Raw genomic sequence first — 27,429 nt, 5'->3', positions numbered from 1 at the left:
TCTTTTAACAAAACCTAATTTCTGAGTCATCACTTTCATCTGAAATCGTTTTTTTCCTTTGGTTTGGAGCGGGGGTTTTTCTAAGTGTGAAATGGTTGTCAAAGAGCAACAAAGCTAGCCCCCTCTCAGAGAGAGAATGAACTGCATCCATCTCCCTCAAACTACATTATTGCTATTATTTCTGTAAACTTGTTGGTAGATTTTCCATTCACACATTTCACTGACGTGGGTTCACCTGCGTTAGCTATGTGTAGCGGCACATGATACAATGCATCAGTTGCTTTATTTACCTTGCTAAATGTATGAACCATCTGCTGTGAACCCAGTTCATTTAGCCTCCTGGAGGAAAAAAAATAACAAACTCCTGAGGCTTGACGAACAACATACAAACCCCAGCTTTAAATAACAATGTCTTACTTTTTTTACACATGTTTTTTTTTAGACGTTCTTTGGCCCACACTATAGCTCCCTTCTCACTGTAGCATTAGGAACTAAAAATCTATTTTATCTCTGGCAGTGGCTTGGCGAAGTTGGCCAAATGTTCAGTTACTTTTTGTGGTTTAGAACAAACTTTGCGATCGGTGTCACTACACCTCCACGTGTTAGTGGTATTTAAATGAAGCTATAAATTATGCAAACTAATTTTATGGTCTCATAAGTGTGCAGTCTAAACACCAATACTGTGAGAGGTGAAGCATGAAAACAGAAATACATATCAGCATGGTTTTAAGGGATTTGGACGAGTGCAGCGGGGGGAGCCTAGTGTGACTTGATGCTGAAGGAGTAGGTGCCTCATCCTGATCAGATAAGAGTAATGGAAGCGAATGAAAAGACCCCTGTCCCTGATGGCCGCAGCAAAATGGATGTGCTCCCTGAGGTGTACCTCTGGTATCATCCACGCCTGTGGACACAGATTTATTGCCCATTAAAAAGCTACACCGAAATGTACCTCTTAAAAATGGTGTGTTTATCCTGTTGAGAAGGCCTTTCAGGAATGAAACGAGACAACTCTGAGCACCAACAGACCGGGGCAGACTCAGTGTGACAAGATGCTGGGGAGCCAATTTCTTATAAGGTTTAATGTCATAAAGATTTAAAGTGATCTTCAACCATTAAATGTTAACAAAATGAACTTCCTGTGAAAATGAACATGTGCAATCACACTACACACTGACATTTTTTTTTTCCCTATTTTACAGGAGAAATCTTTAAGCAAGTTTACCCGAGCAGGTAATCAAAACAGGAACAATGTAAAACACAGAAATGGGGGAAATAAAGCAATATGTAACATTTGGCAATAATTCAAACATTTATGTACATGGTAATCATGATAAAACACCAGAAATGAGGAGGGGTACACATTGTGAAATATCCCTAAGGAAAAAAACTGAAATAAACTGACATCATTTACTTTGAAGCCATAATTAAACACGTCTGGTTGTAGTTACAAATAGTACACAGCATCGACACAAGGAGTAAAACTAAAAATATCATTTCACTGTAGATTGACTCTGATTTATCATACACCTCACCTCACCAACAAGGTGACAGGATCATTTACAGATGATGGGACCATGAAGTAGCATCGACTGAAATAATTGCAGTGTCATCTGTGGCACATGCCCTAACCTAAAACCCGGGATGTGTGCAAGCAATGCAATCTACGGCTTTCCGTGTGATGGTGCTTTTCAACGAAACCTTTTAAAACTGTCTGGGTGATTGCAATGTCAAAGCACATTACACCATGTACTGCTAAACTGCTTCTTTTCCACTTTAAGTCTGCCAGCTTAGGCTTGCTGTACATTTGGGAAAAAGCCAGATTTTTTTTTTTCTGAAATATATTCCCACTTCTTGAAATCAGAGACAAGTTTTTTTTTTTTTTTTTTTTTTTCCCCCCAACTTCTGCCCATTTTCCTTCCTTTTTCAGTCTCTCTCCTCTTGGCGAATAGAAATTCCCAGGCTAATTAAAGCCTATTAAAGACAGGTAATGTCAGGGCTGGTAGCAGGACCATGACAAAGTGCTGATAATTGTCTGCCAGACTCACTAAATCCACCTGTCCTGCAATTATTGCGTCTCCCTCCCCTCCTCTCCTGACACATTAATCCACTGCATGGCTCGCTCGGCAGGCTGCTGCCTCAAAGTGCATCCTGCAAACACAGATGTTGGATTTCAGACTGGTTTAGCACACACATGCCTTGGGATAATTGCGGCAATCAACACAGGAGAACTGAAATGCATAATAGTGCCTGGCAAAAGTATTTATACCCCTTGGAGTTTTCCACATTTTCTCACATTGTAAAGACAAATATTTGTGTATTTTATAGAGATTTTAAGTGCAGTAGCATCTTAAAAAAGCAGTGCATAACTAACGTAGGAAAGAAACTGTATTTTGTTTCTAAAAAGAATTCTGAAAATTATTGTCTGCATCTATATTTGGTCTCCTTTACTCCAATACCCCTAAAAAAATAAAAAAAATCCAGCGCAACCAATTTGCTTCAGATGCTACATAAACAGTAGGACAGACCAGTGGTAACATAGCAACTGGTTTCAGAGATCCACAGCTCAGGAGCGAGAATATGTTAAACGCATTAAAACTATTAGTATTAGTATTCGGCTGAACACTGGTGCAGCTGTGTGTGGGTTTTGCATGGATACTCTGGGTTCCTCCTGCAGTCTAAAACTATGCATATAGGGTTATTTGTTTGCTCTAAACTGCCCTCAGAAGTGAATGTGTGCATGCATGCAGGGTTATCTTTGTGTGATGGATTGACGACCACAAGCCCACTTTAAGGTTAACCACATAAAGGAAATGGATTTATTATTATTATTAGCTTCACAAATTCGGCCTTTATGGAGGAGCAATTAGAAGAAAGCCGTTTTTGAAATAAAACCTTAAGAGGTTCCATGCACAGTTTGACAGAAGCTTTTTTGGGCTATACAACAAAAAAATATGCTGTGATCTACATGCAAAATGTCATCTTGACAGAAACCTAAATAACACTATTTAACAAGGTGGTGGCAACGTCATGCTGTGGGGAAGCTGCTCAGAGTTGACGGGAAGATGGATGGAGATGAATATTGGTTAATGCTGAAAAAAACACGAGGCTTGGGTGGAGGTTCACCTTCTAGAAGGACAAGTGCCATAAACATATAATCAGATCTACAGTCAAATGACGTGGATCACAGCAATTTCATGTTAGAAATCCTCAGTCAAGGTCCAGAAATGCTCTAAGCACAGAAAAAAGAATTCTAGATTTGCAAAGCTTGTAGACGCTCCAAAAGACCTGCAGCTGCTACTGCATTGAAAGAAGGTTCTAGAAGGAATTGATCCAAGGCTGCTGAATGTGGAAAACGTCAAGCAGTATGAGAATGTTTGCAGGGCATTATATGTATTATAAACCTCCAGAAATCTGTAAATCGATCTGTGTATTTTGTCATGTGTACACTGAAATAAGTTGAATTAGTCATTTTGATCATATTAATACATATATGAGAAATTTAGCAAAAGATGTTCCTAAATATTAATAATTATTCAAATCTTCAAGACACTTATTGAAAAATTTTGAAATAAAAGACTATCCTTTTTGAGTTTTCCAAATGCACAAATGGATATCCGCTCTAGTTCAAAGTCAAACTTTTTATCCATTCTCTGTTTTTTAATACAGTATTCTTACATTAACATTTCATTATTATATGCCTTTTTAAATAACTGTTTCTTTAGATAATTTTTTAAAGATGGATCAAAATCTTGTCATATGTTAAATGATGACTATCTCAATTAGGTGACACAGTTTTTGGCTCCAGCACTGCCAGATTCCAGGTTTGCACTTTTAATTGGTGCAACATTTTGCCCATGGTCTAGCCTTGAAGAAAACATCTGGACGACACACTAATTACATCAGCGAACATGTGCTGTTGTGATGAGGATTTACGCAGGGTTGGGAGTTAGCACTGCCTTTTACTTTGTCAAACCCCTAAAACCAAGTCTCAAAAGACCGAACTGTCTGTGGGTTTTTTTCTTTTCTTTTCTGGATACAACTGCTATATTTACAGAGGTTTTATCCAAATATTTGTAGTGTGTTTGCCCTGATCGAGTTTACTTTCTTTCAGCAGACTCGGGTGTTCAGGGTTGTTTTGTGGACAGAGACTTTAGAGTTTGACATTTACATCGGTTGGAGATGAAACTAAAGGCTGTTGCAAGCTAAGAGCTAGGTCATCCTGTGGAGGAGTAAGGTGTGTCGCTGTGGTAGTTGTAGTCAGGGCATACCTTCTGCACCAGTTTATAGTCCACACTATAAAAGGCAATGTAGATGCATATGACCTTGAAGGGTTTTGAGCACAGCCATGACACGTGGCTCTGTGTGTGCTCCTGATAGCACACCTTGGACGGGTCAAAGCCGCACAGGGCGGTCTTCTTGTTGCGGTCCGTCTTCTCGTATTCAATGCGACAGTTGAACGACTTGGTGTCTTTGGTCTCCAGTGTCGACTGCTGGGCGATCTCGAACTCCACGACTTTGGAAGGTGGCACCAGGCTCACGGAGACGTTCCCCATTCCGGTGGAGTTGTGGCGGAAGTAAACGCTAAACGTGCCGTTCCCGTGGTCCACGATCTTTCCTGTGATCAGTAGGTTGAGCTTGACTGTCTTGATGTTTGAGTGGAAGTCCCCCCACCCAAACATCTTTTTGAACTTGCCAGTCTTCACGATGGGTCTGCGTTTAGTTCTGGCCTGTGCACCCTGAACATCTGTCTGGTTAGATAACCAGTCCCAAAAGTCCTCCATGTTCTGTAAATATGTCATTTCCCTCATGTTGCTCTTGAGCTCAGGGGAGCCCTTGGCAAACAAACGCAGGGGGTTGAGAATCCGTGGTCTCACCCCCGTGGGAGAAATCTTCTGTTCGTTATCACTGTCCCTCCACTCGATGAGTTCTGTGGCGCCTCCATGGACTTTCCTGCATGCGACCTTTACAGAACACGAAAGGAGAGGTAGAGAGAAAAAACAATTTTAAGTGAGATGAAAACCACTTCTAAGCATAACTTCACAAGAGTTTGTTACAGATTTAGAGGAAGCAATAATCAATCTGCCCAAATAATCCATAATCAGTTTCTCATTAAATGTTAGTTTTAATATGCTGAAACAGGTTTTTTTTTTGCATTCTATATTAGATACAAATCTTAGTACTGCATGGCGACCCCTGACTTTCTTTGAGGGGATTACAGCTTATCTTTAACCCAAACTGATCAGTATAAGCAGAAGAACCGTGACTGTAGGTTACACCTCAGTGATATGTCACTATTTATAGCCATTTACCAGTCTCTGACATTAGTCTGATGAAGAGTTGCCAGACTCGTCACTTTCAGCCATCAAATGTTAAACATTTCAATGAGATCAACGTCTAAGCTTTGCTTTGGCTGTTTAAGGGCTTTCCAGTTCTATATTTAAGCCAATCTGTTGTGGATTTAACAGTGTGATTTTGGTTATTCTCATGTTGAAGGATCCAGTTCTACTTCAGCTTAATTTTTTTCCCTGACACTCGGGTACCCTGAGGGTCTCTTCTGGTCAGTTTTCAACTCATTTGTAAAAAGAACATTATCCCAGAAGTCTTGGTGTTTGTCTACTTTCTTTCTGGCAAACTTTAGTCTGGCCTTAATGTCTTGGGGAGCAAAGATTTTCTCCTTGCACACCTTGCCTAAAAGTTGAAGGTATAAAATCTTTTTTGTTTGTACAGGAATGTACTTTCGTGATATTTAAGGATTTTTGGACATTTCCTGTTGCGTCTTGTGGTGTGCTTCTGAGATGAAGCAGTTCAGATGAGGAGACATGTTTGCAGCTCTTGTGAATATGCTTCAATTGTGAGAATAAATATGGGATCCGGGAAATTTTCCTCACTAAAAAGTGCATTTTCTCACATTTCCCCCCAAAATGCAATGTTTTTTGTACACTTTGTCTTTAGATCTCTTTAATTTCTCAGTATTTTAAAACCTGATATAAAAAAAATGTATACATAGCAAAAACTCAAGCCACTGTAGGGAGTCCAATTATATTCACATAATAGTAGGAACCATTCATTTTATTCACTCATATGTTGAATTTTCTCAAAAAAGTCCGACAGTATGTCTGTATAAATATGCTTTGCATCCTGAGCCTTTGAGTCAAGGTGTTTCAAGATGATCCAAGTCGGCCAGAATTTTGAATCTCGCACTAATGTCCGGCACGAAAACACTCCTTTGTAGAGGCATCACAACATACACCAAGCTTTGTGCTAATCCAGACACTGCGATCCCTCCTCGCATCTCTCCAACCCTGTTCTTGCTTCGGGAGTGATTTCTGGTCCACTTCAGATAAAGCTGCAGTAATTCACAGCAATAGGCTTAGCTAGTTTTATTAGTAATTAGTAGTGCTCTCTCTCCCCAGGCCCTGTTGTAGGGATCACTGAGAGAAGCAGATGTTGAGAGCACACGGCAGCGGCTGTTTGAATCCTCACTGAAGACGCTGTGCACTACTCCCAGACTAATTATAATTTTGCTGTAAGCCTAACTGAAACACATGTGTACAAAGCTAACAAAGTAGGTCGTCTGGTTCAATTTGTTTTGTCGCAGTCACATTACAAACCTCTCCATCTGACACGTAATAGGGCCGCATGTTTTATAATTACAGCTTCTTTTAAATGCTCCTAATGTCCCACGCTGCGGTGGCACCTTAACGCCTAAAGGGGAGGAAAACGACTTGGCTATTTGGGTATGGAATGTGAAATCAATACGTCTGCTACAGACAGTGAGACTGGCCAATCCATCAGCCTGCACAATGCTTAATTAAGACAGTTGCTCCCTGTAAACACAGATGAATGAGGCAACTCTGTAATAATGTTCCTCTGTGTAGTTCACGACGGCCACGGCCGTTTAATCAACCAGCCACCAGTGGCAATATTCCCAGCGGATGCCCCTCTTTCAGTAATACCTCAAGTGAGCTCTGTTGTTAATTTGATTGGACTCTAACGACACCAAAATAAAACTCGCGCCCGGTCGTGAAATCTGTTTACTCCCAACAGGAACGTTTCCTCACCCCTGCAAACAAAACGGAGAGGTGACTCTCGTTTTCGCCAACTACCTCAAACTGTTTTATCCATTACGCAGTAAGCGTCATGCTGCTCTGCTCCAGAGGTGAAACTAAATTGTCTTTCGCTGCGAATCTCAGGTGAGCTTTGTCTTGGATAATTATAATGGAAATGAGAGAGGAGTTTTAAGTATGATGAGCAACTGGGGAAATTGCTGTGACAACAAGCGGATCAGCGCAGGGATATCTAATACTTAAATGCCTCGGGAGAGATGAAGCACGGGAAACTTGAAAGCGTGTGCCGAAAACACAGGCTTTGCTTTCTCTTCCTCTCTCACTTTCTCTGCTAACACCTTGTTCATTTAGGTGAGAGTGTCTGACGAAAAGAATACGAGTGTTTGTTAAAAAAAAAACAAAAAAAAAAAAAACGAGGCAAGGTCTGATGAAGGAGAATCTACAAAAGCTTAATTAAGATTTCTTAATCGGTGCAGGCGTGCTAGAGGCATTTCAGGGCGACTTGAAACAAGACATTATTATGATAATAACTGCAGACTTCATTTCAGCAGTACGAGGCAAAGAGGTGGTGGATATCTGTCTCTGTGGTTTGGTTTCTTTCTTTCTCTGTACGTCTAACAGAAACACATGGAAACATGCATACCAGCAAAGGCTTTCTCTTTTGCATTCATTGTTATACCGGAGCCACAAACACATTGTGAATCCTTAGCAAGCATTTAAAGGTAATATTTAGCATCAGGTGGCACGCACGTTAATTCTCTGTTAAAAAAACAAAAAAACAACAGATTCATCAGACACACTCAGCTACTGCATCCTACGGTTTTGTTGGCAATCCCTGTCAAAACTGTACAAAAGCTTAAAATAAAATGTAGAAAAATCAAGAGCTTTAAGTTATATTTATATCTGTTTCATTGTCCTGTTTTCTCTGGTCACATAAGGCCATTTTATGGCAAAATCAAGTAACTTTAATAAACAAATTGACTCTGTGGTGAAATCCAGCTTTTCCCATCTGCGTCTACTGACCAAACTTAAATCTTTTTTAAATCGACTTGGCCATTCACACATTTATTAGCTCTAGACTTGATTACTGTAATGGACTTTGTATTGGTGTCCCTCAGTCTTCCTTGGTACGACTTCAATGTGTCCACAATGCAACTGCCAGTCTTTTAACCAACACCTCCAGACGTGAGAGCATTTGTTTGATTCCTGTCCATTTAAAATTGGTTTTAAAGTTTTATTGATTGTTTTTAAAGCCATGCCTCATTTCATTTATCTGAATTTTTAAGTTGTTGTTTATAAATCTCTCGGGCCATAATAACGTTAACTTTTATTAGATGCTCCAAGGCTAAAGCACTGGGGTGACCCAGCCTTTTTAGTGGCAGCAGCCCAACTGGAACAAACTCCCTTAAGACTTTCGCTCCACCTATGGAGTTAGGGTGTGTCTCTTTAAGAACCTCCCCTCTTTTTCACACTCCCCCCTTCAGCGTGTCATCACAACAGTTGTGGGGTGGGAGCTCGGCTGCATTGGGACTTCAGCTTATACTAAGATTAAAATGAATTCTGACTAATCTTATCGTGTCCAGGTAGCACTAAGTACAGTTGTAAATGTTATATGGATGTATTAAGGACAGTTTTATTATCCTCATAGTCAGAGGTTGCCTAAAACAATTGTATTTGCATTAGTTTGACACCCACTGATTTGACCTGACTATGGCAAACTTGACTCAGACTCTTGCATAAAAAACAAATTATAGACTGAAAACTGAGAATTGAGATTTTATTTGCTAGATTTGAAATCAGTGAAAGAAAATATATAAAAAATATGTAATTACGGTGCATAAGGACTAAGTGTGTGTAAATTAATTTCACCTTTGTTGCTGTTTACTTGTTGTTTTTGAGGTACTTAAAAAAATAATCAACTCAGACAAATGTCAGCAATGCTGATGTCTAACAAATAAAGTAATGACTGTTTATGATGCTACCAAAACATCAGTGGACCCACTGATTGCTGAGCGGACAGCACACTTTGTGATGTGACTTTGTATGTGCAGTGAATAACTGCAATCCAGTCATTTGGATGGACTTTAATGCTATGTGTGAATTGTAATAAATTGTCATGCCTATTCACCTACTTCTTTCTGATAAGCAGGTCTAAGTTGTATTGGACCAAAGTCCCAAATAAAGTCTCAGTTAGGTTTAGCAAACATGTTTAAGTTTATGATATTAGGACAGAAAAGGCCTTCTTGTATCCCTCCCATACAAACATTTGGCATGAAGATAGGTTGCTATGGAGACTTGGTTTGGAGCAGTTTCCTAACTGTGAGCTTAGGAAATTGTTTCATCTCAATCTTAATCTCCCCACTGAGTGAGTGTGGTGTGCAGCAAAAGCACAAGTCCTTGTACAGCCTTATGGCCCGTGGCTATGAGAAATGGGCCTCTGTGTCACGTTATATTTATACCACCGGGAGAGAGTAGGTCAGGGTCTGTTAATTAAGCATTTCTAGAAACTCTGAACAACTTAAAAAACAAGAATAAATAAAGAAACTCGGTTACTTTGGTTTTATAGGCACTGATAGGTCTTTAAATAATTGTGAATCCAGTTTCTTTTAACAAAAAAACTTTCTGAATGTTAAAAGGGGGGATGGGAGGGTAAAAAATACTGTTATCTTGGTGTTACGAGCCAAATTTGTTTTCTATAGCTAATTTGCACAGTCAGTGGGAAGTGTGCATCCCTCAGTGTTCTGCACTATAAAAGTAGTATAAGAAAATATTTTCATATGCTTTTCATTAATGAGACTGAAGCTGGTATCTGATTCACAGCTTCTGAATGGTCACCAAGAAAAGTGGCTATTTTATCATCTCAGTCAATATTAAGGATTATAGATTTCTCAGTATTTACAAATTTTATTTTATAAACAGTGTGACATTTTAATAAGAAAATGCTTGAGATAGGCTCGGTACATTTCATAAGTTAGTTGCAATTTTTATGCATTTATGGTAATACGAAATTAACCACTGATGAGCTATGCTAAAAAGTACCAGGGCTTCAGCCGTAGACCAAAAACAGAAAGTTCATAATGGACTTTAACCAAAAGATAAAAATGCACATTAACACCCCGACAGCCAATTTGGATTTATTAATTTACAAAATGCTATTTCTTTAACTTTCAGAGAAAGTGGCATCTAGAGCAAACAAGAACAGAAACAGGAAAAAATGTGGAGCATTTGTACACGGAAAGGTGAAACAAATCTTCCTTAACATTCAGAGACGACTTTCAAAGCCAGGGACTCTCTTGTTGTATTAGATGAAGAAAAATACATGTTTATTGCTCGATTCCAGTTGCATCAACAGGCTTTCATCTTCACAAGCACTTATTGTAGTAGGTCTATTTTAAATTATTTCATGTTGGTCCGAAGTGCATCCTCAGCTGAACAAGAGTTTGTTTAGTGCAGCTTTGGTTTTAGATTATCTTCAAGATAATGCTTATACAGAGTGTTTTAAAGTGCTCTCACTTTTTGCATTGAACAAAAACGGATAACACTGCATAAATCCTAACATAACTCTATGAAATGTGTATCATATTAAATGCTTAGAGGGTGCATATTACTTTTAAACATTTCTGCTGCATTTTCTGTGTTAGTCAGGCATTTCCTACTGAATAAAAAAAAGCAAATGCAGAATGCATAGAATGTGTTTTTGTTAAATTCGAAAACCGTTTTCTGTTCGCTTTTGATTTGTTTTGTCAAATTTGAAAGCTGTTCTGTTCACGTTTGATTTAGAGACCTAAGCACTAAAATTCACACAGTTGCCTGAGCACCAAAGATTCGCACAGCGAGTCGGGATGAATCAGCTCTGACGTTTGTCTGTAATAAGCATTAAGGAGCTGGCTGCCTGTTTGTCCCGTGGGTAGACATATCTTTTAGAGCCCTGACATAAAGGTAATTGCCACAGCGACCAGAACTAGCCTCTAGAAAGTTATTAAGAGGCCAGTGACATCTGGCCTCTGCATCATCTGAAAAGATGCCATTAATGTGTATTTGCAACAAGAAGACATTGCGCTTGGCTGTGATGGGTGTAGGCCTACCGGAGAAGCGGTGGTGCTGCTTGTGATGGCAGCCACAAAAATGTGTGGCCCAGTTAACAGTTTGGCCTGTGATTGGTATGCAAGAAACTGCTTTTTTTTAATTAAGATGCTGCCTCTGTAACAAAAATAATCAGTTTGAATTTTTCATACTGGATTTTTTTTTTCCCCGCACATAAGGCGGGGATATGTGTCTAGGGGAAATTGGTTTCAGGAATTTCTCACAATAAACAAAATGGGCAATTAACCTGCTCATCAGTGCAAGCACAGTAGTCCCAATCATGCACCCCGCTGTTCTTCATGGATTGATCTGTGCAAATTGACCTCACTTAGGTAGTGCAATTCATTTCTCTGCTAATTTTCTGTGTCCAAAGCTTCATTAACTTGATGTGTTTCTGCGTTGTAAAAATCTGGACACTTCAGTAAAACTGCACCACCTTCACCATCGCCTGTGGTAATACCCTTTCCAGCACCACCGAAACACAACACCTGTCAGCTGCTCAGGACGGTGCTGTTAGCATCAGGCCACAGACTGACTGCAGCATCTTGCTTTCAAGCATCCGACATGACAAACGGCTCAGCTGACATTAAAACCACCACAATCTCCCACCTGCCCACAGACCTTCCCGTGCCATCTTCTTGCTGATGTTACGGGGCATATAATTTGTAATGATTCACATCCAGAGCTGGCTCCAGCAGAGGAGGCCCCTGAGGCGCTTTGGGAGCACTGAGCAAAGAGCCTCCACCCTGCCGAAGAATAGATTGGCGCTCTGATCGCTGGAACAGCCTCACGCTCCAGAGCCATCACTTTTAATCAGAGGCCGGCCGGGGAAATACATGGCAGGTGCTTCAGCACTGTGGTGGATCGCAACAGCAAATCCACACCGGGGGGCGCCTTACCAATCACAGACGGCTACCGTCGGCGTGTGCGTGAGCATGCACCATATCTGCTGCCCTCCAGTATGATCTGTCAGGCCATTACCACCTGACCTCTGAGAATGAGACAGCTTAGTGTCTGCACTCAACCTATAAATCCTAATTCATACTGATATGCGATCAATTTGAGATCAATATTGTAATGTTAAATCAGACTTGATTTGTTTACATCTGATCTGTGTCTAACTTGTGTAAAATATCAGTGTTAGCCTTAGGTGGTGCCAGATTTTATGGTTGTTTAGGTTCCCAGCTGACCCAAATGAAATATGAAATCAATTAGGACAGTTTTAGAAATGTTATGTACATATTAGTAAAACCTTCACAGTGTATAAATTACATTAAGACTTGGTATTTAAAGGGCAAATGTTATATTTTATAACCTAAATATTTGAAGTAAAAGACAAAATTGGTCTTTCCATAAAGTTTATTAAGTAGGAACATGCTTTTATTACATGTTAAATCAATAAATCAATCTCATAACATCCCCCCAGCCTTGTCTAGCCATAATAATGAGAAAGCATTTAACTGCAGTCGTGTTTGGATGTATAACAGTACGTCACCTCCCCACAACCTTTTAGAGCTAAACAATATGTACTGGGTATACTAATGTCAACTGGACATTGAGCATGAAATAAGAATAACATGTGTTATACTGTAGGACACACTAATATAAAATAAACCATTGTAGTGATATTTATTTGGACTTTTGCCCTGACATGTTTGCACAGATCAGACTATCAATGCTGGTCAGAACAGGAGCATCATTTACGGCCCATCTGTATGCTGCCAGGATTTTAATGACTTCACAGCTTCAGTCAAGCAGACTGGGTTTCCAACAGAGCCCTTTAAATCCTTCTGTTGGGTGCTGGTTCTTCACACTACTACTCTCAGAACATATTGTGTCATACAGTCAGTTTAAGTCATTAATTTGCAACTGTAAAAATAGTTGTTAAATGCAGCATGCAAAAGTGACAAAGAATGGATAATATAAAAATAAATTATACAAATAAAATATAATACATTCTGCTTAGGGCCTTATTAAGCCAGCTGTATGGCAACTACCATGTAACGTGTTATAAATGATGAGAGGGGTATAATTTAATACAAAACACAGTGATGTGATTAAAAATAAATTATAAAAAAAAAAAAGACGTGTATGTTGACTTTAAAAAAAAATAACAGCACATATGGTTTTGCTTGATTGTGGAGATTTTGTATCCAAGTAAATTTAGACACACAAAACTAATAAGAACATCATCCAGAACTTAGCAGCTCATCTGGGCTTTGAGAACCAAACCAAAAGTACAAGGCCCTTAAAAGGCAAAACATCCACTGCTAAAAGGTACCTGTCATTCAAATAGTGCTTTATTACAACACTCTACTTTTCATATTCAGTCATATGCTCCTTTTTAACCAAAGTGTTTGTCTCAGGAATATAAATTGACTGTATACCCGTACCCACCAGGCAGTCCAGACTGGCTTTATTTGTGGTTCCCAGTGATGCTACATGTTCCTTTCTGAGCAGCTACGCCTCACTCCACCTTCAAGAATCTCTTGAAGACTCGTTTTAGTAAAGAGTGCCACTTCTCCTAACACCTCAAACACAGCAGATCATGCCTCACCTTTCCATTCTTGCACCTCATTCTCAGCCTTTATCAACATTTAAATGAATTTCGCACCTAACGCTAACTTTATTGAAATTCCTTATTTTTTTCTTCACTGAGGCTTAAGCGTCGGTTTGAACCAGTACATCCTGGAAAAGACGATGCATAAAATATAAAACTAGAGACTGGAGGCTTTATTATTGTAGTTTATTTTTTCAGAAAGTAAGGGTTAAAAATGTTCATTAAAAATTGATTATTATGACATGTCATCTATCTTAAGCTGTTTTACAGATAGTGTTTAAAAGTGTAAACATTATTGCATTTTAGAGCCACAATAAAAAAATGTCAGGACTATAAAACGGAAGTAAACTGCAAAATGGTCTTTCCATTGCTTTTCATGTTCTTTTAGGGCACAAAAAGGGCTATGAAGCCACGTGTGTCTAATATTGAAACACACGACCATATCAACATTATCAAAAAAATGTAACAGTAGGCCATAGTTATTGTTTTCCTGTGTTTCCCCCTCCTGCTTCCACAAAGTACCATGAAATCTCTGGGTAAGATGCCCATCAAATCATTTGTTCAAGTGTACACATTGAAAATGAAGACTTTGAAACCACTAAGTTTTTTCTTTGGAGACCGTTGTGTTATGCAAGTCTGATTTTCTGCACATAAAGTCGTCGACCACGTTACACTTTCAGCATTGTTCCCTCCTGCCGTGTGCTGACTTTTTTCTTTTTCTTTTACATATTTCTCGAATATAAGTGTCGAGAGCTGCATGTCTGAACATAACTGAAAGGAAAAGTTGTAAAAAATGACTATATGTGCCCTTTAAAAATTGAGTCAACCATCAACATGAGCAAGCAGGCCTGAGCAAAATTCTGTTTCTGTATCTTCCAGAGTTATTGATCTCACTCTCTTCTGAAAAGGTTGTCAGGTTCACTTTCTTTATTGAGGCCTTCTGTATGCTTATTTCGTTCTTAAGTTTTGAATTTAAAAAGTGTGTACGCTCCGGCTGAGTTATTCTGGTGTCAAAAAGTGTATTCAAGCAGCATTTTCTGCAGAGGGCTTTTTGTGCCCTCCTGTTGTCACTCAAGGCTGTTCTGTGATTAGCATAAATTATAGCATGTAACTTAACCCTCCTCTGGCTACCATAAATCTTAAAATGTGAGTCATTAGTCATGTTTACAGTGTCAGTGCAGCTCTGCTCTAGCTCAATCACAGAATTCAGTATTTTTCTTCTGTGTCAGAGCAGTCTGACTCAAACGATGCCAAGCCTCATCTCATTTGGACATTGACAAACTCGACTGCCCCAATGGGTGTTGACTTCATACTGAAGCATTCTGTATCATTAGAGAGCCACTCCCTTCAAGAAGTGATGCACTAAACTGAACAAATTGCTCAGTTTCTCCCCTTGCACTGAATACGCTGCATGCATAGGCTTGTGGAAACTCTCAATGATAAAAAGCTAACAGTACAGCAGGTGTTTTTTGCTCCCTTTGTGACCCTGTCGCACTAATTTGTATGTATCTTGGGCTTCAGCAGTAAACAAAGATACTCATTACTCGGTAAATAGTGCTCAAGCATCATCTTTACAATGCATCCGATACTGCAGCATGAATGCAGTTATATTCAGTAAATTAGAATATGTGTTTTTGAGACTGCTTTGGTCAGATTAAATGTAAATTTGAAAATGAAGGAGCTAAAACACACTTGCAAGATGCCGAGACTTGAGATCAAATTTGTTCAGTTGTGCTAGTAAATTCACATAATGTCTAAATTCTAATTCTAATAGAAAAAAAATGTTCAAGGAAACTTTCTAACACCAGGTGCTAAGAACTAAAACTGCTTCTGTTGTCAGTGCTTTCATCATATTCCCCACACCGTAACTAACTGATGTTTAGCTAGAGTGAAAGAGACGGGTGACATAAATAAAACGGCACCAAATGAGTGAGCGAGTGAGAAGAGACAGGGAGGGGGCGCTGCAGTGAAGGGGTGTGCGTGTGTGCGTGTGCGTGTGTGTGTGTGCGCGTGTGTGTGTGTGTGTGTGTGTGTCAACCGGCTCTCGGAAAACAGAACGGGTGAGAAAACACAGCTGATATGAGTTTATTGATGTTGCAGAAAATGAGTTTTGAAACTGCTGGCAAATACAAACAGTTTCAAAACTGTAATGAAATTCTGTCATTTTGTTGTACAGATGTTACGTTGTAGTCAAAATATTAAAATATTCTAAACAAGAAGGAAGAGACGGTAACCTTCACTAACGTAATGGTGTTGTAATGATGTTAACTTGTGTCAAATTCTATTATTGTAGTAAATCAGCCGATATTATTGAATCCTTAAAAATCAATCTAAAGAATCAATTCTTTAACTTTCGGCTGAGGGATTTTCATGATACACTAACAGAAGAATTGGGGAAACTTCTGTGTTTGTATCAGGAGAAGAGTCTATGTAGAGCAAATGCAAAGATTATTCAGCACTTGAACTTGAAAGATTGATGAGAGCTAATCACTAGTAGAATCAGAAATTACATCTATTTTTAATTAACAAATCCTCATTAATGATTATTTAAGAAAATGAAACATTCTCTGCCACCAAACAAAGATAAACAATGCTAATTAACTGACTAAATAACCTATGCAATAATTATTAAAAGGGTAACATTTTCAAGCCTGGAAATTAAATTGGTAATCTAATGAATGAAGAAATGTATTTTCCGGCTCTCTAACGTCCAGCTCCATTCCCAGAGCGCCGGCGTCTCTCTGCTCCAACTCATCTGATTCAAATGATCCAAGTATCTTCTCTGCATGTCAAAGTTCTACAAAGGTCTGCAAATGAACCGTGATTTGATTCAGGTGTGTTGAACAAGGGAAAGAACTCAAACATGCAGGCACTGACCCTTGAGGCTTGACTTTGGACACCTTTGGCCTAAGGAAAGTGACTTTATAGCCTAGTTCTAAGTTTTATTCTATACTTTAAACCAAAGGCAGGAAAAATAAGGTTTTTGATCTTCAGAACTAAGTTGGACTTATCAAACTTTCAGAATCGAATAACAGCTACATTAGGAAAAACCTTTCTTTGGTCCAAACCGAGGTCTTACACCAATTATGAAACATGCTGAATCTCTGCAGGTGTGTGGTTTTAAATCACATTTGTCTTCCTGTTTGGTTAACAAAGAAGTTGTCACACAAAATGGCTGGAAAGCGTTCCCAATACAACCAAAGGAAACTCCCTTATATAACTAGAGGATTCTTCACAGTAAAACTGGAGGAAAACAAAACATAGCCATGCAGAAATTTGTATTATTAGCTTATCAGAACAGCCAATGATGAAGCACATCAAACCAGTTCCAAAGTCTTAAAACTGGCTCCCTGGATCTCAGAAAAAATATATATCAAAACACTTGTTTTAGCTTATAAAGCACTGAATGGGTTAGCGCTGAAATATATTAAGGACCCGTTGTTGTTGTATCAAACTTCCAGACTATGCAGGTGTTCTGGTTCTAGTTTGCTCTGTATCCCCAAAATCAGAACCAAACGTGGAGAAGCAGCATTTATTTTATGCTCCATAAAAGCATACTATAGGTTTCCAGAATAAACTTCTGCAAACTTAAAAAAGAAAAAAAAAAGATGAAAACATTGATTGACCCATTTGCTTAGAGTTGACTTTAATTAATGATATCTGGGATCCTCACTAATCCTAGTCTTTATTCCAATATTTCTGATGATTTTGACGTGAGCATTTGAGAAAATGCAATGTGCTGTGTTACAGTTCTAGTGAACATGTTCCTCTAAACCAAAGGAACATGTTCCTTTGGTTTAGAGGAACATGTTCCTCTAAACATGTTTTACATGTTTTAATCATGTAAAACATCTCGTATTGCCTGCTGCTGAAATTTGCTGCATGAATAAAGCTGCCTAAGTAAAACATAGATTTGCTTCTCACATACTCACAAACAATATTAAATTAGAGTGTAATTATGGCTTTCTGCATTTCTAAATCAGTAAAATAATAATACTGGTATAAGAGGTACTTTGACATGTCTCTCTTATACCAGTATAACACTCTGACACTGTGGCAAATTAAGCTTTTGCTGCATTCCTCAGGTTTCCAGACTGCAGGTCGGACCCTGTGTGGATAAGAAGTTTGCATTGACTCCGGATAAGTGAAGCCATGTGTTCATGTGTGCACTATGATGTTTTAGTGCCCAGTCACTTTTAGTTTCGCTTTTGATGTGCACAGTGGTGCAATGGTCATAATTTTCTTGAATAAATGTATATTTATTAATTTTGCAATGCAATATTTGTCAAGATTTCAGCAAATTTGTCATTGCATCTAGATTGTAAATACATTTCTACAAAAAAAATTGAAATAAAAACTTTTTTACAGGCATCCACAACTATGCTATTAAAATAAAAACATACCTATGCTGATGATGTAAGTAATCCAGCTTAATGACAACTGACTACAATTTTAATTATAACACACTTTTAAGATATTCTGCTTCACGTCCATTTGTGAATTAACTGCGAAAGGCCCTGGGGGTGAAAATGAGATGTTACCCAGCGTTGCTCAGTGTTGGAAATTTAAATGTGGCGACGCTGTCGGATGTTGGGGAAGTGTTAACGAAGATCCTGGCAGGAGAGGAGGAGTCGGCGAGCGGCGCGTCTGAGAAGAGAGCCTCCAGGTAATCTGGATACTCGCCGTTATCTCGGCACTTGTCACATGCGACAGTGGCAAAGCCCTCGACACTTCACTTTCAGGCAGCCGTTACCTTTCAGTGCATCATCACTTTCATAATCCCCTTACATGGTCAGAGCACTAAACTCTGTGTGTAGGCTCCTGACACCTGCCGCACACCCCTGGATTTCTGATAGCGGGGATTGAAGGGGATAATACCGCAAAGCATTTAGGACTCGGTGTAATTATCTCTTGGCCAGTTTTAACACCTTGCAACAATAGTAAAAGCACTTGTAAATCTTTGTAGTTAATACGAGAGGAGGAAGTGTGTTTTTATTGTTACTTCGCTGGTTTTCAGATTTCAGCCGTTCTTATTCGTGTTTCTGTGACAACTACCGTTTATCGTTTTTGCTCCTTTCAAAACTGTGCCGAAAATAAGTTTTTAATGAAGGAAAAAAAAGAAGGGAAAAAAAAAAATAGGGGGCCGTTTTGCTTGATTTGCTCAAACGTACATCTGCTAAATTTGACAGAGCAAATGTTTCCATTCTCAAAGCTGACTGCGCCGCGTCTGATTTCACAGAAAACAGCTCCCTTTGAAGAAGAAACAGGAACTGGCAAGACGCTGCCTCCTTTCTCTCCGAGACGCTCTGAAGACAGGTACATCACAAGAAATACACAAAGACACTGGGAAGCTGACAGAGCTTTGTTAGGGCTGAAAATGACAAGCCGCAAAAGAAAGGCCTCAAAAGCTTAGCGGCAGCAGGAAATGCAAAAGTGGGAATAATCAGAGGGGGAGATTTATTGTACTTATTCTGAGGCTGTCACACCTTGCCTTTTTACAGGGAACCCATGCACTTTTTAATTAAAGAGGTCAATCATTTTCCTGAGCTCTGACATGTGGTGTGATTGCCTGCTACAGGACTGAAGCGGGTGGTAATTAAAAACTCTACACTTCAGACAGTAAAAAAGAGAAACCGTTTGCTTGTTTGAGTCACAATAAGTGAGAGAACGGTTATAAATGAAAGAATGGATTTTGACGAAATTGGTCCAGATTCCAACTTTTCACACTTTTTTTACACACCTCTATTCTGTAACTATTTGGGGCCAAGTTAAAACATCTAACAAATAAGTTCTGGAAGAGATTGGAGTCAAATTTCTATGAATTTTTATGAAATTCAGAAAACTACTAATCTCCTAAGCTTTCATAGTTTCATACAACTTTCTTCTGATGAGCAAAATAGTTTTAAAGCAAGCCACTGCAGAAATCATAACAAGGCAGGCTGTTCTGTCGTGCTGACAATCAGGAAGCAAATATTTTCATTTAAAGGAATCCAGACTGAAATACATTGTGACCAACAATAAAAAAGCTACCTGGTTTTACTTCTTTTTTTTTTGTCTTTCAGGCAAAACGATATCTTAAAGAAAGAAAATATGTGAACTCAGATGCAGGTTTGTAAGGCCTGAACAGGTTAGTACTTTTCCTCTTATAATATCTTGTTTTCTTAGTCTTGTGTTCCTTAACTTTAGTTTTAAATAATTTTTTAAATCTAAATACATCGTACTGTTTTTGTCAGTCCTTGACTGAACAGATACACACTATGAGCCTTGCTAAATGATTCACTGAAAATTCTGATCATTCTAAATGTTATATGTTTTCTTGAAATTTATGTGATAGACCAAAACAAACTATTGCATAATTGTGAAGTGGAAGGAAATTGTGCAATATTTTTTACAAATCCAAATCTGAAAAGTGCTCCGTTTACCTTGTAGAAGTAACTTTAACTGTATGTTTCCACCAGATTTATAAATCTAATTACAGAAATTGTGACAAATTCTTCTTAACAAAACTGTTCAAGTTCAGACTTGATTGAGCTCATCTGTGAATTTTTACCAATGTTTTTCTTTTGGTTTTTGCTCTGGGCTTTGACTAGGCCATTCTAAGACACATGCTTTGATATAAATCCTTCTATTCTAGGTTTTACTTTATGTTGCTGTCCTGTTAGAATTGAGATGCATTTATTTAATCTGTTCCAACCAGTTTCACTGTCTGCTGAAGAAAAACACCCCCACAGAATGATGCTGCCACCACCATAGTTTCATGGTAGGGATGGCATGTTCATGGTGTTAATTCTCTACATTGCATTGTATAATGTATCTACCAGAAAGTTGTCATTTGACGTTGTAATTTGACTACATACTGTTCATAGCAAACTACAGAGGGGATGTTTTTTTTTACAGCTTAACTTCTAAATGCAGTTAATTGCACTGGGTGCCACCTTCTTAGATTTTTATTTGGAAATAAAAAAAAAATGAAAATCTTTTATTTTTCTTCCCCTTTTATTTTTCTTCCCAAAATTATGCACTACTTTGTTTTGGTCACATAAATGATAAAGGTATACAATGTAAATGACGAAAATGAAAATTTTATTTTGTTGCAGCCTGGCTGAAAAAATGAAAACTAAAAACACAGTCAACAGTCTGTTAAACAGCAGTAGTTCCACATCAGAACATCCTGCCTGTTTTTGATATTGCGGAGCTGTAATGACGGAGCCATAAGGTAGCAGAAGCTCCCGGTTTAACTCGCCCGAGGCTGCACAACGGCAATAAAAATTCATAGCGTTGGACCTAGACCACAAATCTCAACAACACATTTAACATAATGTTTCCTGCACCAGGAACACCAGCTCATAAATGGCTCAAACAAAGAATCATCTGCATTTCAGTTCATCCCGAATAGGGGTCAACGATGTGCCTTAAAATTTTTGCCAGGATATTTTGTGACTTTTATTGTGATGGTGATAAAATTAATTAAAATTCATGAGAGGACTTTTAGTCAGAGTCTCGTAAAATCAAACACTGCTTTAACAATAAAGCTTACCAGTTATATTACAGTGTGTTATATATTTATACAGCAGTAATATTCACCTGAACTATTTCATTCAATCAGAGCTTGCAAACATCTCTAGTTAGAGACCAAGAAGACTAATTATTCATCAGAATACCGGTTTTCTTTTTTTTAACGATAACGATAAATGACACAATAATTCCCAGACGGCTCTCATCAAAAGAGCAGCAGCTACAAAAATAATCATTGTCTTAATAACTGTTTGGCTCAAGTCTTTAATGGGCCTTCCAGTTTTCAGATTAGCGTTTTTGTCAGCGCAAAGGGCAATTGTGTCACAGCAATCAATCATTCAGAGCTTCTGTCTCTTCATTCGGAGACCTTTAGCGAGGATTCATCGCCGCGCTGGTTGTAAATGAGGATGGAGAAAGGAACAGCTTGCAGGGATCCATACAGTAAAAGCGCAACCTGTTGTGGCTGCGGGCTGCATTTGAGGGATTTAAGCCTCCGAAACGACAACCTTTTCCCTCGCAGAGGTGATGAGCAACATGCGGGCGGAGGATGGCAAATGCCACAGACGGGTATTGTTTATGAGGGATTATCAAGTCAAGCCTTCTGGCTGGAAAGATTGTGACCCCAATATGTGCACAGATACACATCAGCACCATGTAAGCTCCGAAATGATTCCTGGAAGGCTGCGCATGCATACATGCCCTCTTCAACTCCGTCAAATCCATGTTTTAATCACTTCCACAGAAATTTTCACTGGCCTCGCCTTGCCCGTTTTCGCTCACATTTTTTCTCTCTCTCCACCCAATTTCTCTGGTGGCTTTTTGAAGACTTAAGTTCTTCTCATTTTTCCCCTCCCCGCTCTCTTTCTTACAAGGCAAATCCTGGGAGAGGTTGATGTGAAGACCAGGCAGAGCAGGGATGTGAAGAATATAAACACATTTTTTTTTTATTGTCCAGGGGGAGGAAGGGGGGCTGTGTGTAGTGCAAGTGTGCAAAAGGGTTGGGCGGTGGGGTCTGTAAAAGAGACGAGGACCTTATCACAGCCCAGCAGCTCTGTAATTCGCCACCATGATAAAGTGGCAGCGCGGAAAACCTTACAAGGCTGGCACAATCCAAAGACGGATTAGGTTTTTCTGACATAAGCTTCCTGAAAAACTAATCAATCAGCCCGTGCAGCATTATCAGGAGCGTGAGATTAAAGAGCTGCTCCTAATCCCCCCAACTGTACATTTTATTACACTTCCCAGTGTTAAGTTGCCTTTAAATATACAGTAAATAAATAATAAAACCAAACCTAATTGAGCATGGGCAAGGGAAAGAGGGTTAAAAGGTCCTTAGAGAGGGAATTTGTGTGGAATTTGTGTTTTGTTACGAAGACATGGATAAAAGTGTTGTCCTTGCTGGAGCCGACTCTGACTTTGAAAGGAGAGTCGCTCTCTCTGCCGCTGCAGAGAAAATAAGGAGCACAAACTGCTTTTATTTAAATAAACTAGTGGCAAATACTACCTTAGGTTCGAATGCTGTCCTCCTTCATCTCCTGGCGGAGGGATAAATCATCAAACAGCCAGGGGTATTTTTGACGTGGCTCAGTACCCAGGGTGCCACTTTGTCAGGGGGCAGCATGAACACTCTGTACACTGAAATGATCTTTTGATTCAAGGGCTACTTTACCATTTTATTTATTTTTTTAAATTTATATTCTTTAGTTATGTGTTTCTGTAACATGCCCACTTTATCATTGAAATCTATAATACCGGTTTGCATAATTCTACACTACTTAATATGTTTTTCTCTTAATGCCTGAATTTATTTACAGTTGTATAGGAAACTAGATAATGTTATTTTTCAAACAGATTCTAAATTAAGTAGATTCATGTGAAAATAGTGCATAAAATAGAAAGATTTAGATATTTCGTTTTGATTAAGCTTAACTTTCACATAATTGGGTAAAACTGTCACATGGCAGCATGATAATCAGTGTGTTGAAATTACATTAACAGACATGAATCTTATGCAACTATGCAGTCTTGCAGTTTGAGGTGACTGTCGCAACAATGATCTGCAAGGGGTTAAAAATCTAATTTAAGATTCATGAAAACATTGATTGATTTGTGAAAACAAAAAACAGCAGTTTAATTTTTTATTTTTGCATTAACGTAACGACGATTGAGACAAGCATGAGAAGCATGAAAACCCTAAAAGGCTAAAGGGTGCAGAAGAAAGGGGCTCGCCCGGGGCCAATTACTGCACGAGCTGCTGCCACTGCATGCAACACACGTAGATAGATAAATAAATAAAAGCTCACAACTACTGCCAAAAGCTTTGAGAAATCACTTGTAATCCCTTAAATCACTGCACATCAAAGTTCGATGGAAGAACCGCAGGCATGTCACAGTTCCAAAAACAAAACGCATCCAGGCTCGTTTCCTCACTCTGATCTAACCTTATTTATTTACTTTTAACCACAGACGTGTGTGTGTGTGTGTGTATATATATATATCTCCTTTAGGTGACACAGGAGGTTAACACTGTCACCGATCCCCATCAGCATGGGCCTCGTTGAGCCTTTGTTCCAACATAATACAACCACAGAGTCGCTATCTTGGCTGTAACGTCTCAAGCTGGTAAAGTCTTTGTCAATGTCTCTTCATACCTAATCCTAATCTGAGTTTTAAAGGCTACACGTTCCACTGTGAGAAACTCTGTGGGAGTAGAGTCACGACAGGGCAGGCAGAGGGAAGACAGCGGAGAGGCTTTAATAAGTTTCGTCTTCATCTACATTGTCCTGTTGTCATTGAGCTGGGGATAAGTGCAGCAGATGTCACAGGGTAGAACCCATTCTCCCAGGATGGCTTTGACCCTCTTATTTGTCCCTGGGGTTTGACAGAGATGCTGGGGCCGGGCTTACTTCTTCACCACTTGAAGTGTACGTAAAGTGAGTGGGAGGAAATGGATGAATTCCTAGTTTTCCAGATGCAACGTAAAATTTTAAGTATTTGAAACTGAGCATTGCTGCATCCTCTTAAAGCTTTGGCTACGTTTTGTTTGGTCTGTTCTATCATCTTTATACATAAACATCTTTAAAGTTCAGTTACTTTTATGTTTTGAGTGAATTTCAGCTGTTTTAGCCTACAAAGTTGAAGTAATATTGATAAAGTCTAAAATTTCCCCAGTCAGACGTTTTGTGGGTGTCCTGGGAGGAAAGCCACCGAGGCATATAAAGAGAAGCCTCCCCAGGGGGGTGGCCTGCCTACTTCTCTCTGGAGGCGCAGCTCCCAACAGGCTCAGTGCTGATTACAACAGAACAGACAGCCTTCTGCTGCTGCTGCTGCAGCTGCACGGTTCAAGGCTATCTTTAAAAGAAGCCCTCTTTGAGGATTGAGCACAGATGTGAAGAACTTCTTCAATCCGATGGCATTTCGCCTTCAAGTCCGATCATGGAAAGGGGATAAACAGGATAAAACCAACAATGATAAAAAAAAGAAGAAAAAAAATACAATATATTAAGGAAACCTCTAGAAAGGACACATATCAGCAGATGTTCATCAAAGTAGTGAAAACCCTTTGAATTTCCCCAAAGATCACAATCTTTCTTTATAGAGATTAACGCAATAAAAATAAAATTACACTAAAGGAAGATTATATCAAAAAAAGCTTAGCACAATGAATTTCTAGTAAAGTCGAAATAATTTTCCTTGCACTGATGTAAGCCTTATGTGAGTTACAAAGAAGAAGAAGCAAAAGCTTTACAAGAAACACCCCCCCCCCTTTTTTTTTTTACTTTAATCTCTTATTTGAATGTGCCCTTTTTAAAACTCTGGCTTATTTTGTTTTGTGCTGGAGCAAATATAATTACCAAATGTTACCAGTTCCACACAAGGGTTCCAACTCACAGCTGGGACCAAAAATAAATCTTACTGAAATAAAGGAGGTGTTTTAGGTCAGGCCGCAAGTCGGAGGAAAAGGACATGAAAGTCAGCTTGATGAAAAATAAGAAATTCACAGAATAAATGGTACGAAAGTAATTATAAATATGTAGCATTTATATGTTATTTTTACAGAAATGGCAGTGTGAGGTATAGGGAGTTTACTTTAATGTCTGATATTTTGTAGCAAGTGAAAGACTACAATAAAGTATCTATAAAGCATGGTACTCAAGTGTGTAGTTTTTCTCTAGTTTCTTTTACGTTCCTTCTAAAATGCTGAGACTTGAGCAAGTCAGTAAAATTCAGCTCAATTTGTAAAACTGAAGAGGAGGTCTGTGGTCTGACGTCGTTAAGTGTTATTTAGCAAAAATCTATTCGATGCAGTTTCAATAAATTGCAATTAAACCCAACGAGGGCTTCCTAGACTAAGTTTCAAAGTGCAACTTCAAGAGACGGAATAGAAATAAACTACTCAGTCACCCCAGTACTCACCTGGTGCAGGAGAAAAGACAACAATAATGTTTGCAGGGCTCTCATCTTCGGCGACTCGTCAGTTTTATTCGAGATGAGCGACGGTTAAATCCTCTCTGAAAGACTTGGAGAGGAGAAGACGCGCATGCCGCTGAAACATCGCTGTTATCACCTGCAACGAAAGTGGAGAGATTTACCAAAAAACCTCAGTAATAGAGGGTTTTATTCGTACAGTTGAAAAGAAAAAAAAAGAAAAAAGAACTTGTCCTTACTGTTCTGCAAATTTACAGATACCTCGCGCTGGAATCCCTCCTGTTCAATCCAGCAAAGAGTTCTACAATCCTCTTTAAGCGTCCCCGTCTCTCACGATGCTGGAATTTCCTCTAATGAGGCGTCTTCAAACAGCGACTTAGTTGTCTAAGTTTCAAATCCCGCCGAACAGTTTTCTTCTTTTTAATCCGGAGCGGTTTGAGCAAGAAGTTGTCTCTGTGCGCCGTGAAATTCTACCAAATGAGTCCCGTACCGCCGGTGCCAAGACTGCGGCCAGTCAAGCAGACCGTTCCTTCAGCTCTACTTGATTCCAGTGCGCAAAATCCTGCGCTGCGCGCCTGGAGACTCCAAGGTCGGCGCGCAGCTGCTCAGAGTCTCAGTACCTGAAGATTTACCTCTGGAAGTCTCCCTCTCTCCTTTTTAAAGACATAAGTAAGAGGCTTGATGTCACAGTTAATCGCTCTTTTCCCCCCTCTCTCTTTAACCCTTTAAGTAAATAGAAACGATTAACTTCAAATTTTTAGGAAAGCGTCAATGGAGAATGTCGCATTTCCAAAATCGCTTGAGAAGCACGTAAAAACTGATTTATGGTGATATTAAAGGAAGCTCTTCATATTTGGAATAAAACTTATTCGGTTCTTCTTTGTTTTCACCCTATAAATGTATCTCCCTAAACTGGGATATTTGTTTTAGATGGTGAGTAAAAGTTTATCGTTTGGGAAGCAACAGAAGATGCATTTCCGATCATACAGGAAAAGATAACAAATGGTTTCAAACTGCATGTAGGTAAAAAGCCTTTTTACTCTGTCCACGGTGGACAAAGACCGGACCGATGACATTTTTTTAGATTCTGGCTCCACCGTGTGGTTACAACCACACAACAGACATGAACTCTATACAGGGTAAATAAATGGATTATTGAAAAGTTATTTTTTACAAAGTGAAACATGTTCCATAGAGTAACTTCACACAGACTTGCATTTCCATTATTTCTGAAGATTTTCCATTGAAGTTAATGAAAGCATGACACTGTAGATTAGAACAGGACATCAAACATTAAGAACATTGTTAATGACGAAATGTGAGCTTAATGAAAAGCATGCTATTTTCAAGTTACTTTTAACTTTGCTATAAGTTACGGTATATACAGCATGCAGAAACATTTACAGCAAGTGTGTAATTAAAAACTGATTTATACACAGGATCCACAATTATAACTCTTGAGCGTTTTACTCAAGAGTTATAATTGTACCTGTGATGATACAACCCATCACAGGTATAACTTGTGATGGGTTGTATTCTTTGCTGACTAGTTGAACTGTGTGTGATTGTTTTGAGAGTGTCTCTGAACTTCAGTTTAAAAAGTTTTAAGCATTTTTACTTTCATGGTTTCCCCTGTATGAGCTCCATCTACTGTCCCAGCAACTCTGATCAACTTCCTTGCCTTACCTCATTCCCACAGCATGATGCTGTCACTGCTGCTTTTACCCCCATAGGATTTGGGAGTTCAGGTTAATGTTAAATGTTTTTTGGTACAAA

The 27,429-nt window shown here is 39.0% G+C and overlaps 2 protein-coding genes across 2 annotated transcripts in view; one reads left to right on the top strand and one right to left on the bottom strand.

The window, feature by feature from the left end:
• Positions 1-27,429, top strand: part of LOC103150644 (granzyme B-like) — a 45,467-nt gene that overhangs the window by 644 nt on the left and 17,394 nt on the right. The window lies entirely within an intron of this gene.
• On the bottom strand, positions 1,060-26,660 carry LOC103150642 (neurexophilin-2-like). The gene is made up of 3 exons (XM_007570341.2): positions 25,893-26,660; positions 25,642-25,792; positions 1,060-4,961 (listed from the first exon to the last, which is right to left on the bottom strand). Exons 2-3 carry the CDS (start codon positions 25,684-25,686, stop codon positions 4,215-4,217), a joined length of 792 nt encoding a protein of 263 aa, XP_007570403.1. The 5' UTR covers positions 25,687-25,792; positions 25,893-26,660; the 3' UTR covers positions 1,060-4,214.

The sequence above is a fragment of the Poecilia formosa genome, unplaced genomic scaffold (genome assembly GCF_000485575.1).
Source record: "Poecilia formosa unplaced genomic scaffold, Poecilia_formosa-5.1.2 Scaffold259, whole genome shotgun sequence".
NCBI classification, from domain to species: Eukaryota; Metazoa; Chordata; class Actinopteri; order Cyprinodontiformes; family Poeciliidae; genus Poecilia; species Poecilia formosa.
Note: the sequence above shows the minus strand (reverse complement) of the source record. Positions and strands in the feature narration are given on the sequence as shown.

What these genes read in the sequence shown, in the direction of transcription:
- LOC103150642 (XM_007570341.2), bottom strand. Translation starts at nt 25,686, where the DNA reads ATGAGAGCCCTGCAAACATTATTGTTGTCTTTTCTCCTGCACCAG. An exon ending in TGTCTTTTCTCCTGCACCAG is followed by an intron (nt 4,962 to 25,641) that starts GTGAGTACTGGG and finishes TGTTCTGTAAAG; the next exon opens with GTCGCATGCAGGAAAGTCCA.